Source organism: Euphorbia lathyris, chromosome 1 (assembly GCF_963576675.1).
Source record: "Euphorbia lathyris chromosome 1, ddEupLath1.1, whole genome shotgun sequence".
Classification (NCBI taxonomy): Eukaryota; Viridiplantae; Streptophyta; class Magnoliopsida; order Malpighiales; family Euphorbiaceae; genus Euphorbia; species Euphorbia lathyris.
In genome coordinates, this window is record NC_088910.1 from 30,384,559 (window position 1) to 30,399,460 (window position 14,902).

General features: G+C 35.2%; 1 protein-coding gene across 4 annotated transcripts; it reads right to left on the reverse strand.

The window, feature by feature from the left end:
• Positions 1-280: 280 nt before the first annotated feature.
• LOC136226642 (E3 ubiquitin protein ligase RIN2) lies at positions 281-11,446 on the reverse strand. Of its 4 annotated transcripts, none has more exons than XM_066015255.1 (14): positions 11,264-11,446; positions 10,837-10,883; positions 10,304-10,667; positions 9,706-9,783; positions 9,157-9,243; positions 8,926-9,047; positions 6,508-6,604; positions 6,293-6,398; positions 2,678-2,835; positions 2,449-2,586; positions 2,306-2,373; positions 1,998-2,219; positions 1,416-1,797; positions 281-1,012 (listed from the first exon to the last, which is right to left on the reverse strand). In XM_066015255.1, the coding sequence occupies exons 3-14, from the start codon at positions 10,538-10,540 to the stop codon at positions 956-958; spliced, it is 1,752 nt and encodes a 583-aa protein (XP_065871327.1). In that variant the 5' UTR covers positions 10,541-10,667; positions 10,837-10,883; positions 11,264-11,446; the 3' UTR covers positions 281-955. The 4 variants fall into 4 exon arrangements, with proteins under 4 accessions (XP_065871327.1, XP_065871338.1, XP_065871332.1 ...); XM_066015266.1 differs by having other exon boundaries at positions 11,301-11,432; XM_066015260.1 differs by lacking the exon at positions 10,837-10,883.
• Positions 11,447-14,902: the final 3,456 nt, after the last annotated feature.

The window sequence follows — 14,902 nt, forward strand, 5'->3', positions numbered from 1 at the left end:
GTATTCCTTACAAAACTGAAAAAGGATGCCTAAATATCTAAGATGGATTCTTGAGACACTCCAATTTTGCTCAAAACAAAAAATTGAGTCGAAATAAAGACAAATAAATTTAAAATGAGCTTTTATATCCTGAAATTGCACTCTTAAATAATTAAATCCAATTTGATCGCATGTAAATTATGACTTGTCCACATTAATCAATCAAATGACAGCTTGTCGTTATTCGAATCATATTGAAAATGCAAATCAATCAAAGCAAATTAATTAAAACTAAATTACATCAAATACAAAAATAACTTGGTCTTCCACTATATAAGATTTTCTTTAATTTAACTTCAAGCTGACCTAACATTCATGTTCAGAATTCTTATAACAGAAATTCTGATGATGCCCATAACTCATGAAAAACGCCTACGCAAACAGAATCTTCCAAGTAGAAAGAAACTGAGCAAAATCAAGGAAAAGAAAAAACTATTTATATCATTACACGTGAATCATTATTTTACACTTTCTTCAGAAATGGACAGCACAGTTTCGTCCCTGTAAGCTTAATCGGACAATAACATCTCATATGATACATAGATTTGTTGTTGAAGCTTTTGGTCAAAATCAGGATGCAAAGGCACAGCCACCTCCATCCATGAATATGCAGGCCACTTTTATTTTGCAGAAATAACCAAACTTGAAATCCGTATTGTGCTTTTCCCCTTCTTTTATAAAATAAAAATTGACTTGGTATGGTATGATAGGATATATACATAGAGAATGAAGCTGCCAGTGAGTGCTAGGTGGATACAAACATATAAGAAGAGACAAAAATGCAATGAGAAGAGAAGTTTTGCAAGTAATCAAACAACCCTGATTACTCCACACCTTCAAACCTCAAAGACATTTGGTATACAAAAGGGCAAGCTGAATGCTCGGAATACATCGAACCATGGATAACTTTACTATTTCACATTTGGAGAAGATTGTTCACAGTAACTGTCACAGAATTTGTTCTCTGCAAGTCCTGCAAAATTTTAATGCATAGGGTTCTCAACTACAGTCTAATGAACTCTCTCTATTATAGAAATAAAAAAAAAACAAAATAAGCCCTCAACGTAACCCAACTATCCTCTGCAAATTCATTTCAGCAGTCAGCATAATAGACGTGGACCTATCTATAAATGAAACGGGCAAATTCATTTAACTAGGATAAAGTCTTGGGAACACATTTCCTATGTTCTAGCACCATTACAGAAACATCTAGCAAATAAAGTCGTCACTCCATCAAACTAGCCTAGAAACAGTGAATTCAGAAGAGAAAAGAAAAGCAGAAGTATACTTGAAAAGAAAAGGAGACTGATATGACCAATATTAAGCATCAATGTGGTGGCTAACTATAGACATGTTTATTGAAAACCAAAATGTACCTGGAGTATCAATTCATCTGGAATGTGAGGCAGAACCTCACGAACTGTCTCAGCCATCGCAAGCATGTTTGCTAAGTTGTCATTTGCAGAGCGTGAAAGACTTCTAATGTGTAATCCACCAGTACCTCCAGCTGATCTTCCAACAGGGGTGGGAGGGACATGAGAACCAGATGGAACAGCTTGCTGCGGATTCATGGGCCAAAGGCTCCAAGCTGCATCTTCAAGGGCAGTTTGAGCATAGGTTTCTCCTACCGATGCAAGATGTCTCATCATCATTTGAACTCTCCCTAATCCAACTGGTCTCATACCAGTAGAGGGACCTGCTCCATCTATACCCTGGCCTTGCCAAGAATGCAGCCAAGTTGAATCCATTCCTGCACTTCTATAGACCCATGAACCAAAAATAACGAACCAAGGATTATTACAAGTTCACAACGGTGGTGCAAAAAAAAAAAAAAAACAAGAGGCAACACAATTATTTCAATCCTATTTTTTAAGATAAAAAAAAAATTGTTTCATATGGAACAGCAATCTGTAATAACACAAGTAAACAAGACTATTTTGTTGAGTAAGGATCTGAACCTCCAAGGACTCCCGTCGATAGAATTCCGAGCCTGATTGGGAAATACCCCAGCAGGTAGTGTAGGAGTATTCTGTTGATCAAGCCCTTCACTTAATTGGCGAGCAAGCTGTTCGTCACTCAAAACATCACCACGATGCGTTGCTTCATTGACAGATCTTCCCACAAAAAGTGGCTTTCGACAAGTGGGACATGAATACGTCTCATTCAGACCCTGATCCAACCTGGCATAACTCGCAATATTAACAGTGTGAAACATCACACTCCGCAAAATATCCTAAAAACTAAGAAAAATAAATCTAGTTTATACCAGGATCTCAAGCATGCAAGATGAAAAAGGTGACTGCAATGCAGCTTCTTAGCCTTAGCCATAGGTTCCTGCAACTTTCCCAGTTAACTACATTTGAAGGGTCCAATCAGAAAAGAGGAAAATAATGAAAGAATCATGCATACCCGACAGATAGCACATTCATCATCATATGCCCGTAGCTCATCGGATGTTGCATCAGGAAGTGCTGCATGAAGAGAGCCTAAAGCTATTCTTAGTTTGATAAATCCTTTCACACGCTTTATTATAGCACTAAGCAAGGCCTGCACATAATAACAGAATAAAAAGGATAAATAAAAGTGAAATTGGAGTATAAGAATAAATTGATCATGGAATAGTCGAGAAATGCATTACACGTATATTCAGAAAAAGAACTGCATCCACTAGATGAAATGCCACACCATGAAGCCACCAAATATGCATGTAGTGACCAAGTGCCATTACCAAAGTTGCCATATCAAGGAAAAAACCTAAATTCCGGATAAGGACGCCTTTCCACTCAGACAATGAACCTGCAGTTGAACTCGTTTGTCAGAAGGTACCAGCTCGTCATCTCCAATTGCATTCCAGAAAAAATTAAATAAACTGGCTGAAAAGAAAATAAGACCAGCAACAAATATTATGAAGAGAGCATCCAAGACACCCTTTGGAGCAAGGGTGTTCTCGCAAACCACAATGTTCTCACAAAGCAGCACAGAATTGATCCACATACAGTGAAATATTTCCTAAAGACAAACTTATATAAAGGAAAATGCAGGTTTACTCGCATAATGAAATAGGTTGCTTCAGAAACCAAGTATGAGTCTGTGACCAAAAGTGCATACAGCATGCACAACTGTAGCAAATAGGGATTTGAATTTGATGCAAAAAGGCATGCAGTTCCTTTTCCACAATGTGCCATGATCCAAGAGCAATCAAGGTTCAAAATAAATCCCTTCACTCCATGCTTTTCTCTCTCTACCCATTATACTTCATGCACCATGTCCTAAATGTTGCTCTTGCAAATAATCAGGTTAAAATTTATAAAATGTATGTTTCAAAATCCCTAGATATTTGTTATGTGCAGCAGCCAATAATAATTTTAATGTACGTCTTGTTCGTTGTATGTTTTGTGTCATGCGTGCCTTTAATTTTTTTCTAAGTCTGTAATTGCAATAAAAACTGCCTGGTCACTTTGATAATTATCTTGGATAGCAGTTACAGTGCCTGGCCACTTAATACTGTTACGGACAGCAGTTACCAGTTGTAGTTATAGGCCCTTATGTACTATTTATTCCGATTAAATGAAGGAGAAAGAAAGCAAGTATTTCCAAAAAAAATAGTCTAGAGAGAGAGGAGGAGGGTTCTCTCTAGACGAGCCCTTGAACTAACCAGAAAATCATACACTTCCAAGAACTAGACCCTAGGCCTAGAACGACTTGGTATCAGAGCTGGGAATGAAGGATGAAAATTGCTCAATTCAGCAACCAAGAGTACAGGAAAAGGAGAAGAGCAGAAAGGGAAAGAGGTTGTGCCGAACAGCAAGCATTGACGGCACAATTCTATGAATTGGCACAGGAAGTGGAGTTTCCAGGCTGGCAGGTCGTGAGTTGGGCACAGGCAGCATTAATAAGGATTGATGGGCAGGGAAAGGTAATCTGGGCAGGCAAGCAGATGGGGGAACTTCTTACCAGGGTATGCAAGATTGGAATCCCCTACTATTGATGGCTATGGAGATCCATACCTTGGCTGAGCCACTGTACTGCCAAAGAGTTCCAGAATGAGAAATTGGAGATGGTAGTGCCACATCTGGAAGATGATGCACAACTCTGGTTCAAAACACTTTTCCCACCTTTTTGCTTGAGTACAAGGTCATTCTTTAGGCAGAGAGTAATGTTATGTGGAGCAGCCAATAATGATATTAATGTGTGTCCTATGTTTTGTGTCATGCCTGCCTTCCAAAGTGGGGTAAATTACACGACGTGGTGTACAACCTTTACCCAAATCACACTTTGGTGTACAACTAAAATTTGGTCACACTAAACCCTACGAACTTCAGGTGACCTCCCACTAAAGTGTACAGCCGGTTTTTGTGACCGGTCAACGCTGGTCAACTATGCCATGTCAGCATTTTTAATTGTAGAATTAAAAAAGTGGGACCCACTCTTTATGGAATGACTAATATAACCTTATTCTTTCTAAATTTACTAAAATACCCTCATCTTCTTCCTTCAACCCCTCTCTCCCATTTCTCTCCCTACATCTTCTCTCTCACTCCTCTCTCTCCCATTTCTCTCTCAACTATGCCACATCTTCACTCCAATTCAATCACCTCTTCACTTCACTTCTCTTCTCTTCAATCCAAATCCTACTATTTACTCTTTTTTCTTTTTATATCTTTGATTATTTAATTCCCTTGGTCGACTTTTTAACTATCAAGTTTTGTGTGTGCAATGGAGCTATGTTCGCTTAGTTTACTTAATCATAATATAAAAACCCCTTCAAACCCTCTCAACTTCACTGAACTTCATCTCCCCTAATTCTCTTCCCTCTTCTCATGGCCTCTGCTCAGGTGCTGTATTAATTCCTTTTCTCCTTTTCATTATACTCACCTAACATATTTTAACTAAATTTACAATAGATTATTATGTCCAAATAATATATAGAAACCATTCTTAATACATTAATTAAGCTTTATTCTTAGTAAACAAATTATTTTATGTGATTAAAATATATATTTCAGGTTGATGCAACACACGAAGAGGTGATCAACGACGAAGCTGAGAATTTGACGGCAGAAACTCCCGTACGGGAAGAAAAAGCTGCAGGTACCGTCCCCCTTGTTATGTGTTGAAATATTATTTAATAAGTAAGTGTTTACAGGATTTGAACAAATTCTGGACCACTTTGTCTAATAAAATGATCTAATATCATGTTAAGAAATCATTTAAAGTAATTAAGAGTTAATAATAACTTTTATCCTAATCTCTGATAGGTAGCAGTACAGAAGAGAAGGAAGGGGTAGTGCATGAAGAAGAAGATATAGACGACGAAGGGAAGAAGCAGCATGAGGAAGAAACAGAAGAAGATGAAGATGAGAAATTTGCAGGTTCACCAATCATTGAAGCGGATGATGATGATGCAGCTGCTACTTTTGATGACCAAGGAGATGATTGAATTAGAGAGAGAAGATGTAGAGAGAGAAATGGGAGAGAGGGGTTGAAGGAAAAAGATGAGGGTATTTTAGTAAATTTAGAAAGAATAAAGTTATATTAGTCATTCAATAAAGAGTGGGTCCCACTTTTTTTTAATCCTACAATGAAAAATGCTGAGGTAGCATAGTTGACCAGCGTTGACCCGTCACAAAAACCGGCTGTACACTTTAGTGGGAGGTCACCTGAAGTTCGTACGTTTTAGTGTGACAAAATTTTGGTTGTACACCAAAGTGTGATTTGGGGTAAAGGTTGTACACCACTTATGTAATTTACCCTTCCAAAGTGTATATTTGAAATAAAAACTGCCTGGTCACTTAATAATTATCTAGGACAACAGTTACAATGCATGCCGCTCGATAACTTATGGACAGCAGTTACGAGTTGTAGTTATAGGCCCTTGTGTACTATTCATTCTGAATTGAATGAAGGAGAAAGAAAGCAAGCAATTTTTTTTTTTAAAGTCTAAAGAAATCGGAAGGTTTTTTAAACAAACCCTTAACTTCAAGAGACTGGAGAGTTCTCTTTAAACAAGCCCTTAACTTCAAGAGACTGAAGGGTTCTCTCTAAACAGGCCCTTAACTAACCAGAAAATCATACCCTTCCCAGAACTGATCCAAGACCTAGCACAATAAGCCTACACTTTGTGCATAGGCCCTAAGCGACCTTAGTGCATCAAATGTGTATTGTATTGCACTTTCTACAGAACTGCAACCAATGACCTCATGCAATCTAGAAAAATCACTTTCAGACGCTGAGGGTCTATTTCAAAAAATACCTGCTGCTATTGAATCAAAAAACTTGAACCTTTGACAGTTTGCACTGTTTCCAGGAGAATGATGGAGCCAAATATCAAGCAACTGAAATCCGTGGACCAACAATGCCTACAGTAAAACTTGACCCAGTCAATATCAAGTATAGTTGCTCATAGCTTATGAATCAACAAAAAATTCATCCGTCATCACTACAGTGAAGGGGTTTAATTTACATTACCTGCGTAGTCTCAAAAGCAATGCTGAAAGGCTCAAAGAACAATAACAGAAACATGGGTGAATCCAACGTCCTGTATATCAGCAAACACAGCCTTAACCTGTATACACCAAGAGAAACATGTTTACAAGGATTTATGCTGATATTATATTCATGCAGAAATTAAAAGAAATACTTGGAAACTAGTTAAACATGATTTAAAGGCATAGTTACTAAAGGCGCATGGCGTCCTGGAGCCTTGGCACGCCTGAGTGACGCAAGGCGCACTAAAAGAAAAAAATATATAAAAACATAAATGATAATATCTAAAGTATAAGAAATGATAAATCTTAAAATCAAAATGAAATAAATACTCAAATATGACAATATTCTTAATCATAAATTCTAACTTGCAATAAACCCCATTTTATAAAATTGAAGCGTTCAACTAAATAGTAAAGGTTTAAAACACTATTTGGCCCCTGACCAATCCAAAATGTTGGTTATTAGCCCCTTATCTATTATTTGGTAACTTTTACTCACTGGCCTATCCAAAATGCCAGTCTTTTCCACTGACCTATTATTTGGTAACATGTTCTCTCTAACCTATCCAAAATTGGTGAAATCTCAACCAGCGTGGATGGTTGAGATTTCACCAATTTTGGATATGTCAGTGGGCAAATGTAACCAAATAATAGATCAGGGGGAAAGACTTAACATTTTGAATAGGCCATGGAGCAAATACTACCAAATAACAGGTCAGGGGCCAAAAACCAACATTTTGGATAGTTCATGGGCCAAATAGTGCTTTAATCCAATAGTAAATCCCATGTTGACTAAAAGCTACTTCTCATCAAAAGACTCCAGATTTATCACTTCTCTTAAAACACTATTTGGCCCCTGACCAATCCAAAATGTTGGTTTTTAGCCCCTTATCTATTATTTGGTAAAGTTTGCTCCCTGATCTATCCAAAATGCCTGTCTTTTTCCTGACCTATTAATTGGTAACATGTTCCCTCTAACATATCCAAAATTGGTGAAATCTCAACCAGCCTAGATGGTTGAGATTTCACCAATTTTGGATATGTCAATGGGAAAATGTAACCAAATAATAGGTCAGGGGAAAAGACTAACATTTTGGATAGGTCATGGAGCAAATGTCATCAAATAAGAGGTCAAGGGCCAAAAACCAACATTTTGGATAGATCATGGGCCAAATAGTGCTTTAATCCAATAGTAAATCCAATGTCGACTAAAAGCTACGTCTCATCAAAAGACTACAGATTCATCACTTCTCATTGTCACTCTCCTCATCTCCAACATCAAATTATTTTTCAAGGATCTGATCCTCTTCATCCTCATCAACAAAGTCAGTATTCCGTTGCGTATCTTAGACCTGGAAATTTCGTGTTCGAGTCGTGTTCTTGTCATTTTCGTGTTCGTGTTGAAAAGAGTAAACCCAAACCCAAACCCAATCCAAAAACTTTCGTGTCATAATCGTGTTAACCTGTTCAAGTTAGTGTCGATTTCGTGTCGTATTTTCAGGTTACCTGTAACTTTGTTATGCATATATATTAATGATAACTTTTAAGAATATAAGAAGATATTATACTTTTTTAAAATACTCTGTCATTTTTATATTAGTATGTTAACACTAACCATCAAAAAGTCCGCTAGAATCATGTTAAAGGGTCATGTAATGTGTTTATAACAATTTAGGAGGTTCGAATCATATTTGAAAGTAATAATTATAATTTTATTATCTTTATTAATAAAATGACATATAAAAATATGAGAGAATATAATAATAATTTTAAACATTTGTGTCATTTCGTGTCATTTTCGGGTTAGCATGCCAACCCTAACCCAATCCAAAAATCTGCCTATCAGTTTCTTGTCAACCCAAAAATGACACATTACCTACTAAGCTAAACCCAGACACTAAAATTGCGTGTCGATTTCGTGTCGTGTAATCGGGTGGTGTGTACTTTTGCCACCTCTAGTGTATATATGTCTCTTCAAAATCTTTCTTTTTTGCTGTTTATTTTGGACACAAGATGTGTCTAATCTAACGGTAGAGATTAAACCCTAAAAAAAATGTAAAAAAAACCTAAAAACATAGGGGCTCGTCTCTTATAACCACGGCCAGGCGCCCGTTGCCATAACCATGGAAACAGCACTAGCCTTTCCAGGTGATCAGGCGCTCGGCCTAGTGCCTTGTGCGCCTAAGGCGCGCCTTTAAAAACTATGTTTAAAGGTGCAAAGGAAATCAACGCAATATACTTTTCAACTCAGAAGATATATTAATGCATGCCCATTACACATATTGAACCACAAGATTAACTGCTTCTAATTCCAATTGAAGTCAATAGTACAAAAACCAAATGGATATCGGGGCAGTTCATAAGTGTAGCAATAAAAGATTAGGATACTAGAGACTACCAGAAAAGGTCGACAGCAAGGACCAGCAACAATACAGAATACACACGAAAATAAGTCCAAGGCATTGCAGAAGGAGATGCATTCAGACGCTCAAGTCGATCTCTAGCTAAAGCTTGAAACATCTGTATACGTAAAACATAATATACTTTAGGATGCCTTATAAGACAACTTTATAATGCCTGCAATCAATTTAAAACAGCATAAATTACCATAATATATCATGTCTGATACCTTTAAAGAACAGAGCACAGTCAACCAAATAGACCACAAGCCTGCTTGAAAGATTGTTGCCGGAATGACTAATGGCAGAAATGTTCCCTATTCAACATTATGAAGAAAAAAAAATCTTAACCATAAACACCACTAGGAAAACAGTCATGACATTTTAAGAAACATGAAGCATTTTGAAACGTTAAGAAAATATATGTATAAGTTTATGTTTTGAATACTGAAACTGCCAAAACCAGTGATGCTAGCACCTAATAACCCTCAAATGTTGTCCAAAAATAATGGGCCAAAATGAACAAAAAAAAAAAAGAAAAGAAGGAAATAAAAGCAATTCTATGTAGCATGACTTGAAAGTCTCAAAGAACACTTAAGAGGGAGACCTTGGTCCTCTTAACCGGGTTCCTATCATTCTTATGCTATTTCAACAATACTGATAGCTGACCCAACAAGAAGAATATGACCCAGCTCAATGCACAAAATTAAAATAAGGTACGAAGAGAATATTACTAAAACTGAAAATGAAATTAGGTTTAATTAACTTACTCAACTTACCTTGTAAATAATATAATTAATAAGACGCTCCATTAACTTCCGACTTTCAGAAGGGTATAGTTCTACAAAGAAAATAGTCTGCCATTGAACAAATAAACCAATCATTAGCATTATAATATTCTACAAAAAGCAAACACCACATAATAAGTATAACCATTTTATAACTAAAACAGAAGGAAGAAAAACAAATTATATATATATAAGAGCTTCTGTATCATGTAAGACAATTGAGGTTATTGGGGCATTTTTCAAGAGTTCACTTAATAGATTGTGAATCTCTATTTGCTTAATCTGGCAACCCAAAAATGCACTAGTCTTTCAACAGCCATGACATCCTAAGAAAATGTAGCCGAACTCTTTTCTTCCCTTAAGACTTGTGTAGGTAGTATTCAAAAATCATTTTAAGAACGTAAATAATTTGTATTTTAAAAAGTCTGTGCTGTTAAAATTTAACATAAGATTTGCTAGTGAGAAAATAAGAGGTCTCTGATATCTAAATAGATAGAAATAAGATTCATTTTGTAGAAATTTCTTGTCTTAAAGCATATTGTGAATTTCTAATGCCCCGCAAGTCTTTTAGTAAAATATTTAAACTCACCTTTAGACAAAGATTGAGAAGAATGAATACATTAAATACAAAATTTGCCAGCAGCGCAATGGTGGCATACGAACCCAGCAGCAGGTCAAGGGCCCCGTTAGCATTTTCTCCATCAGTAAAATTTTGACTGAAACCTTCATATTTTAGTTTTTCCACCGACAACTCTGTCCAACATTGTAGACCAACAAAGCTTAAAGCTGTACACCCTGCTGAAACTGCTAAATATCCCATTCCCATTGCTAATACAAAGAATTACTTGAACACCTAATTCCCAGATTCTCAATAAAAACTACATTAGCATGCTCCTTCCAACAATGATTTCTAGTCGGCATCAATGTCCAGATGAGCAGACATGCCAAGCTCACTGAAAGAAAAAAAAAATATAATAGAAGTGGTTAATCATTTAATATCATCATCTGTAGTAAAAACAGATACAATGAAAACAAGGATTAGGGAAAAAAACATAATTCCATACGTGATGACAGCTGAAAAAATTAAGAAATAAGAGCATTGCAATATAAATGTCGAATTACCTACTCAATTGACGGCAATTCTCAGCTTCCAATAATAAAAGCTAAATCTAAATGCAATAAAAATATCAGGATCAATCGAGCTATAGAATTTATTAGGAAAAAGGACGAAAGATAATAATCAAGCGTAAAGGGTCAATTCCAATCATTCAAAAGCTCAATCAATCTAATAAAGTCAATTAATGTTTCAAATATCTAAAAAGGGAAAGGAAAAAAATAGAACTCCCAGATTTGAATTCAAAAGGAGAACAAGAAGCTTCGTAAGAAGCAATCAGGAAAACTACTAGGTTTCCTTAGGTTTAAATCCCTCAATCAACACAAAACGTGTTGCAATAATTGGAAAACAGTAAACAGAGCTAATGATTATAGAGATAATAATAATAATGATGATGATGATGAAGGAAACATCGTGTCAGAAGAAACGAAGAACCTGATTCGATCGAAGAAGAGGTCAAGAAGGAAATTACATGGCGTCGGTGGCAGTCATATTCTGCATCGCACTTTTTTGTTTATTTTTTTTTTTTTTCCCCTTTTCCTGGAGAGAGAAAATCGAAAAGAAAAAACCCAGTTTTTATAGAAAGGGAAGGGAAGAGAAGGGAAAGATTGGATTGGGGTGCTCTGTTTTTGCGGGAAAGCGAAATCCATATCCTAATATTAATTTAATAAAATAATAAAATTAATTAAAAATTAAAAATGATACTGTCCTTTTTGTATACACGTCACCTAATAGTCAAATACCAACTTCTGTCTTTTCAGAAATTTATTGAAGAAATATCTATAAAACATTATCAATTCGGATTTAAAATGTAAAGTTAAAGAAAATAACTCACACGTGGAGTGAGCCGTGTGAATTTCAAGTAAATAATTAGGAGTTCTCACTATATATTTCACTATTTTAATTATAATGTAAGGTGATAATTAGACAATGTGAATTGAGAATCTTTCGAGTAATATGGAAGTTCGGGTATTTATTATAAGAACTCAAATTTCAAAACAAAATGATTAAGTTTGAATATATATTTTAACCAGAAATCAACTCACGCATCATGGAAGACATAAAACACAATTTAGAAGTTGCATAAAAGAGAGTCACACGATGTGTGGTCTATTTCACATGTCATATGAGATAGATTTTCAGCACCACTCAGGAATGGTTCGGGGATTCGGAACTACAGGACGGATCAACGAGATAACAATCGAACTAATGGCTTACCTCTGAAATGTGGCATCTCATTTACACATGTGCAACATCCACTACCCATTGCACACTAAGCCATATATTAAGGAGAAGTGAGAGAAAATGCAAGACCGGCTTCAGTATTTTATAGGTCCTAAGCAAGATCGGTCCTAACATTTTTGTGGATCCTAAGCGAAAAAAAAGAGATAAGAAGCTTTTAATAAGAAAAATGTACTTAAAAGTTTAAAATATAAATTTAGGGCTGGTTTAGACCTAAAATATCATATTAACCGATCATTTTCTAGGTATGAATGAGTAATATAACTGCATTTAAAAAAATTACTATATATACAGTAAAAAACAATTTCGATCACTTTTGGCTGAGGCCCTAGACGGCCGCACTCCTAGTCTATGCTCAGGGCAGCTCCCATACTTTTTTTTTTCAAATTTAAATCTAATATATATGAAATATAATTAATTTTTTACTCAACAAAAAGAACAAATTGAAAATCAAACTTTTTAACAATTTGTAAATAACGAAACAATTAATTGATATATTATTATTAGATTATGTACAAATTTATCTCTATGGTTATTAGGTGAAAATTGATCTAACCATTGTCCTAGATTTTTACACAAACTCGTTTCTAACATTCTTCACTTCACTTTAGCATTTTATTTCACCCTATTTCGTGCCCCGAGAACTTGTGTACGGGTCATTCAAAGTCCAACCCACCGTCTTCCATTCGTTCAACACTGTTCAAATTAGAAATCCGTAGACGAAGCAAGTCTCGCTCTTTACCGTCCACTCGAAGTGCCCATAGTGTTCGCAGATCCATAACCGATCGTAGCTCAACGCCTCCTAGAGATAGCTAATTGTAGCTCAGAGTTTTTCATTTTCAAATTCTAATTTCAATTCGTTTATTGTATTATTGCAATTCAACTCATGCTCTTGTTATTGATTTGTTTACATTCAATTTTGCAATTGGTTTAGCTATATGTTAATATAAAAAGTAATTCAATTGTAATTTTTCCCTTGAACATCTGTATTCGGACCTGCCATCTCATGTCAATTTCGCACTTATATTTCCTTTACTAATATGCAATAACTTAAAATAATCTAGCAAAGTTTTTATAATGGCGCTAGGAATCCAATAAGGATTTTTTCAATTCTTGTGTCCCTCGTCAATCGTCTCGATTAGATTTCAAGTTTTGACACGCAAATCCATAAATTTAACTGACCACGTTAATTGAGAATTAACTTTTCTGGCATGTCCACACCCAAACCACATGTGACAATGTTGAAATTGCTCGTGGTGTCACACCCGACCCTAGACGACCTCAATCGGCATCGGACGTGAAATAGAAAGATCATAATCAATACTTAAGAGTCTCCAAATTATCCAACGCCATTATATTACAATTGAACTACCAAAGTTCTAACCATAATTCTCACAATAAGCAGCCAACTTCCAAACCCCGCCTAAACGGTCGGTAACCTTCTCTATATCCTGTACTTTCTCACCTAAAAACATTAAAACATTTAAAAACGTGAGACAAAAATCTCAGTAAGAAACTATCGGCTATAAAAACCAACTTTACTTAACATAGCTACACATATACATTGATAAAGGGATTTAATCAAAATCTTATAAAATATACTCAAAACTTAAGTTCATATATAGTCAAAGTAGTAAACCAAAACCATAAAAATATATAATCTTGTATCCATTCTTGAGTTCAAAACCTTATAAAATATTGTAATCAAATAAGTGTTTTATCAAACCAACTCGTATTTAATCAAACGTAAAACCTTATATCAAAATCAATCATAACCGAAAACATAATCCAAATGAACTTAAAACATTGTATCCATCCTCGAGTTTCTCCCCTTAAGTATCAATCCATAACCACATATATAGTCGAGACGTCTCTTAACATTGCCTATCCCATATGGTCTTACCCAACACTTCGCTGCCATACCCAATAGGTCTTCAGACTGTGTAAACAGGCCATGTCCCTCACTGAATATGGTCTTCAAATATAAAACCACCGATCCGGATAACTCTCGATGGATATAAAATCATAAAATCATAACGTGCTCAAATTTCCTTTCACAATCAAATTCCAAACTATTTAATAATCAAAAATCATTTGGCTTCAATTAGCCATTTTGTATCATAAAAATCACATTTGGATTTCAATCCAAAATAATAACAACAATAACCGCAACAGATTTCTCAATCCAAAAACAATTCGTAAGAAATCATCAAATTCATTTTGTTCAATATAGATATATATTGAAACCAAAAACATATATGTATATATGTACATCAACCAAATTAAGCCTTAAATCAATATAATCAAGTAAAATCTGAAATTCACATAGAAGCATAATCAATAGCTTCATTTGAACCGTAATTTCACAATAAAAAGCAAAATCATGAAAAATCTCAATTTTACAAAATTCCTGCATAACCCTAAAATATCAATTTCTGAAACTTCTTTGATTATATATATATATATATATATATATGTATACATAAAACTTAAAATATAGTTGATAGTTACTTACCTTGGCTACTAATTGAAGAAAATACACCTGTTCAATCCGCCTCTAAATCCTATCTAAGACGTTTCCCTCCAAACACTGCCGAAACTTAAAAACTATTCGGTTAGGACTTAGATCTATAGATAAGGATGCTATGTTTCCAATTTCGAGTGATTCGGACGGTCGAATCTCCGTAAATCACAGAAACGGTGGAGGAACGGTCGAAGAACGATGAAAAAAACGAAAAATGAAAGAAACAGAGAAAAAAAAAAAGAAAAAAAAAAAAGAAATATGATCCTGATCTCCACTCCACCTCTTCGATATATATATATCCAAATCTA